Source organism: Aplysia californica, unplaced genomic scaffold (assembly GCF_000002075.1).
Source record: "Aplysia californica isolate F4 #8 unplaced genomic scaffold, AplCal3.0 scaffold00214, whole genome shotgun sequence".
NCBI lineage: Eukaryota > Metazoa > Mollusca > Gastropoda > Aplysiida > Aplysiidae > Aplysia > Aplysia californica.
This window is the reverse complement of record NW_004797484.1, coordinates 734,489-739,527: the sequence shown is the minus strand read 5'-3', so window position 1 is coordinate 739,527 and position 5,039 is coordinate 734,489. Positions and strand designations below refer to the sequence as shown.

Below are 5,039 nucleotides of genomic sequence, written 5' to 3'. Positions count from 1 at the left end.
ACTTTCTCTATGGCTGGGAACCCATTCCCACCTGGGTGAAGTGAGGAAAATTCGTGTAAAGTGCCTTTTTCAAGGACACAACGCCGGGCCCCTGATGGGATTCGAACCCACGACCTTATGGTTGCGAGTCTGAGAGCCTAACCACTAGGCCACCGACGCCACATAGTTCTGTTCCCTGTGACGGTATATCATACAACTATTCTCTAAATTGTTCCTCTGGAGGGTCTACTATTCTTTTAAGACCAACAAATGTCTCCTCAAAAATTCTTCTATAATTCCCTATAGGTCCAAGTTTGCAATAGACTATCTTCGCTAAGGTACGTTTAGATAGACCAACAAACAAACGAACAGACAACACATAATAAGCATACTCACTCAAAACGGGAGTTGAATAGTTCTTTTGTGGGGGCTTTGGGGCATCTGTTGGAGAAAAGTCGAACTGTGAAACGAAACAAAAATATTACGTTATGACCAGCTGCTGTGTTTGCGACTTCACTTGATCTTCGGAAAAGCAGCAACAGGTCGACTTTTCTTTGCACCATTTAGCCCCAATCTGCGAGTAGTTCAGTGTCAAAATAGGTAGATCTAACAAAAAAGTTCTTTAAAATGTAACGAAAAGAAAAATACAATTTTTAAATTACATTTTGTGAATTCCGCTCTGGAAACTCGGAGCGGAACATCACTTTTAAAAATGAAAATTTAAGACAGTTTGATGGCAAGGGGCGGATTTGGGGGAAAAGGAAAAGGGAAAGGGTAAACTTTAGCGGAAGAGCTTTGAAGGAAGCACACGGTGCAGTAAATCCCTTTAACTCAAAAACTCACGCTATTAGAGACGTTGCGACCATAGAGAAACATGAGCTCGTCCAACATGCCAGTCCTCTCCCGCTCCAGGATCCGGTCCGCCTGGTCACGTGCAGAGTGCGTGATGTCCTCCGCCGTGCGTGGCCTTGACCTCTGTATGACGTAGTTGGTCCCCGAGAGTGTGGAGCGGAGAGAGACGCCGGAGCCACAACGTGGATAGCTCACAGACACGCTGCGGATGTACTGGGGGTCTGCCGTGCCTGGTGGGTGGAGATAAAAGTAAACGTACGCCCTTAAATTGAAACTCACCTGACCTATTTCTTCCTGTTCGAAGTCGGGTTCGCCATAAGAGGTTTCACTTGTTTGTTTTTTTGTTGTTCGTTTTTAATTGGTTTGTTTTTGTTTTGTATTGTTTTATTTTGTTTGAGTTGTTTTGATTGTTTCGGTTGTTTGGTTGTTTTTTTGGGGGGAGGGGTGTTTGTTGGTTGTTTTGTTTGTTTTGTTTTTGCTAGAAACGGTTTGGGCTTACAAACAGGAACGAAAACGAGCTGGAAAGTACACATTGTAAGTAAAAATCTTTATTTTAAAGCTTATTCAAGGCATGCCAGGCCTACCAGTACAGCAACACAAACAACAGTACTCACTGGTCATGGTGTGTGTTCCCCAAGTCTGAGTATGTATAGTATTTGTGCGCCTCCTGACGTCCTAGAGACTACTGGCGTATGGAGGTCATGGGAGCCTTGAGCTGTAGATGAAGGGGAAAGACGGATGTTATCCAAAGAGGTTGTAGATTTACAGTCGGGATAAGACAACACAAGAACGGAAATCTCGAAATCACTCATAGGTCGTACCATTTACCGTTCTCCGACTGATGTCTATTTATTTTGTGTTATCGGTTAACCCGAATTATTGATGTGTCGAACATAGTGTCAATCCCCGACATGTTTAAGTTATTAGTACCCTACTGAAGTACTTGAGCTCGTAGTAGTGACATCACCCACGTTAACGAACGGGGACTGTGTGAACGCATTCTGGGACGGTGTTCATCTAGAGCAAGAACAATAGACAAGTGAGAACTTTTTGAAACTCAAGTCTCGACGCCTGTACGTCAAGGCGGTCTTGTGAGAAAATCCATAAGCTTGCATTGACATGTGGGGGAAGAGCAGAGCTCGTGGGGATCAGGGTGGGGCTCCGATTGTTCATGTAAACGGGGAACGCCGGCAATGACTAAAGAGGGCAAGATCAAGGCCCACATGTCTGACCTGCATGACTTCACTGCCACAAGCTCTAACACAACGTGTAACCTATTCAGGCGTTATCACAAAAAGTCTGGAATGCTCATAATAATATACGCATTGTTCTGCGAGATTTTACCTATGAGCACACAGCTGAACTGGGTGAGAGCGTAGCAACAGCTACGGTTTTGGACCAAAAAGTCAAAGCAGCCTGCCTCTTAAATTTTCTAAACCATAGGGATGAGGATGAAAAGTAGTTGCCGTCAAGAAACCATCAGTATAACCACATCTCAGCCATCAGGGCTGCCTCAGCGTGGGTTTTCTGTTTCGTGTTTCGTTTGAATTTGAGTTTGGGTTAGAGTATAGAGAAGCACATTGAAACAATAACGGCCATATAGTGCAAGGAAGAAGCAAGACAGATAGACAGAAACAAGTTACAGCGGGAAAGAAAGTAATTAGGAATTATTAGTGGCGCCCTGAAACCACCCACTTGTGTGTTTGAAATGGATACGATTTCAATTTTTTTTAAAAAGACATTTACCATAATGTGTCAATTCGTACACCAGAACGTTCCTTATTACGCAACCATTTACTCTAAAAACTCAAATAAAACTTTATGGAGTTAGAAAATAATACCATGTTCATGCATAGACTTGTACTTTAACATCATAGACTATGCATTCTGACGTTGTTCTGTTCACCTTGGAGCACTCCATGCGACTCAATTTGGAGCCAAATGAAGAGCAAAATAGACAAAAAGGGGGAGGGGTGATGTTGGATCTCGGGATCTCGACTATAGTGAGACTAGTATTTTGCCCTTTAATTGGGCACCCATGATGTACACGCTTCGCAGCGAAGTTTTTATAGAAGGCAGAGAGTGGCGGCCACGACAGTGCACGGTGTAGGATATAATTCAAATCTATGTGTACATGTTATGTGCACGCTGCGTCAAATACAAAGAAATCGACGAGCTGGAGAAAGCAAAAAGACACTCTGTGTTCAGTATTGATCAAACACAGAACAACTTATTTCAATCAGTTAAAGCTTGGGATTTCATACAGGGATTCAATAGCCTGGATAAATAAAATTCGGTAATACAATTTCCAGCCTGAGTTTAATTCCATCTGTTATAAAAAGGGGAAAAATGGTTAACTTCTGTTGATTAGAAAATAGTTTTGGTGTAAAACTTTGCGTACAGGCTACCCATTTACTTGCTGAAGGAAGTTCTCGCTGTTGGCTACGTTGTATTTGTAAACACTGTTCTGTAGCAACACGTTATTTAGTATTATAGAAAGTGGCGATAATCCATCTTTTTACTCATAATTTGATGGCTAAGCAGTCCTTGATCTGGTGGTCGTTAAAAGCTAAAATACATAATGTACTTCCTTGACACGGAATAATGCGTGTGTGAGCGTGCGTGGGCATGACGTGTGTGTACGTGTGTGTGTGTGTGTTTGTGTGTGTGTGTGTGTGTGTGTGCGTGTGTGTGTGTGTATGTGTGAGTTCGTGTTGTGTGTGTATGTGTGTGTATATATATATATGTGTGTGTGTGTGTGTGTGTGTGTGTGTGTGTGTGTGTGTGTGTGTGTGTGTGTGTGGTTTGGGGTGGGGGAAGGGGGGCATTTTTCTAACAGCTAGAAGAAAAAAACCTTCGATAAATCTTTGTTTCTCGTTTGAACTTCAAGATGAATCAAGTTAATTTGACAGGTCAGTGACAGACAGTGACGTTATCTTCTCTCTGATTTATGGGAGTAAACTTTTTTTAGTTCTGTCATCCAAGTGTTAAAGCAGTTTACATAAGACTGATAAGGCTTGTCGGTTGTGAAAAACAAATCACGCTAACTCGCTAAGGCTGTCGAGGTTTCCCAATTCCGCTGCTTTGTCGAGCCCCTTGTCCTCTTTCTTTTATAGATTTGTGTTTGTTTATTGGATTTAGGCTACACCCCGAAACGTAACAACGCCGAGTCACCGAGAACCTATCATATAAAAAGAGCAAATCAATATTTGCTATATGTTCTGAACAGACTATTGTGGCAATGTTGTCAGGCCTGGTTGCTACGTGAATACATCAGTACCTTTATACACTAAGACAAAGAAAGAAAGAAAACAAGAAAGAAAGAAAGAAGAAAGAAAAAAGAAGAAGAAGAAAAGAAAGAAGAAAGAAAGAAGAAAGAAAGAAAGAAAGAAAGAAAGAAAGAAAGAAAGAAAGAAAGAAAGAAAGAAAGAAAGAAAAAAGAAAGAAAAAAAGAAAGAAAAAAGAAAGAAAGAAAAGAAAGAAAAAGAAAGAAAAAGAAGAAAAGCTTTTCTGTCACGCTGGACTCGAAGCAAATGGCCCTGATACGAAAACCCAACTGGACGTTCTGAACTTGGGTTGTTTTGAGGAGTTTATAAGGCTCGGTCCTATGGTGGATGTGAAACTTAAAATAACCTTACAGTGTTGAAAGGCGCATTGAACCTATACAATAATTTAGCAATCGTTTACATACCCGGTACCTTTTTTCCCACTAGTTCACGACTCTACATTTCAACACCACAACACGAATTTGTCGCCTAAATTTGTTTTTATGTAGACCGACCCCCGAAACAAGAAGAGCACAATTATACTAATCTCTTAACAGTTGTGTAATTTCACATCTTTATAATATTATTCTACTCTTCAAATATATCGAAAACAATTAATGTAATTAAAATGTTTCCGTACTTTTCACATTACCACAAGTAATTAAGCACCAGTAATATACCACAACAATAATATATCTAGATTAGATTACAATTTATAAAGATCTAGGGCTCAATCAAATGCAAGCAAAAGCATTGAGCGCTTTACAGCAATGACAAGATTACTGAGTATAAAACCTCATATACACAAGAACAGGGAAAAAACATTTCCTAGAACAAGAAAACCCGTTCAACAATACACAGAAGAACTTTCTCGGTCTTACATAAAATATTCTCGCTCTCAAAAGATAATTGTCAAATGGTTGGGTTTTTTTTAGATTCTGA

General features: G+C 40.5%; 1 protein-coding gene across 2 annotated transcripts in view; it reads right to left on the bottom strand.

Moving 5' to 3' along the window:
* Positions 1–5,039, bottom strand: part of LOC101857722 — a 12,726-nt gene that overhangs the window by 7,224 nt on the left and 463 nt on the right. For both annotated transcript variants that reach the window (XM_005099463.3, XM_005099464.2), the window contains exons 2-4: positions 1,446–1,546; positions 823–1,061; positions 376–439 (exon numbers count right to left, since the gene is read on the bottom strand). In XM_005099463.3, coding sequence (XP_005099520.1) covers positions 376–439; positions 823–1,061; positions 1,446–1,452 — 310 coding nt within the window. In that variant the 5' untranslated portion in view covers positions 1,453–1,546. The remainder of the gene's footprint in view (positions 1–375; positions 440–822; positions 1,062–1,445; positions 1,547–5,039) is intronic.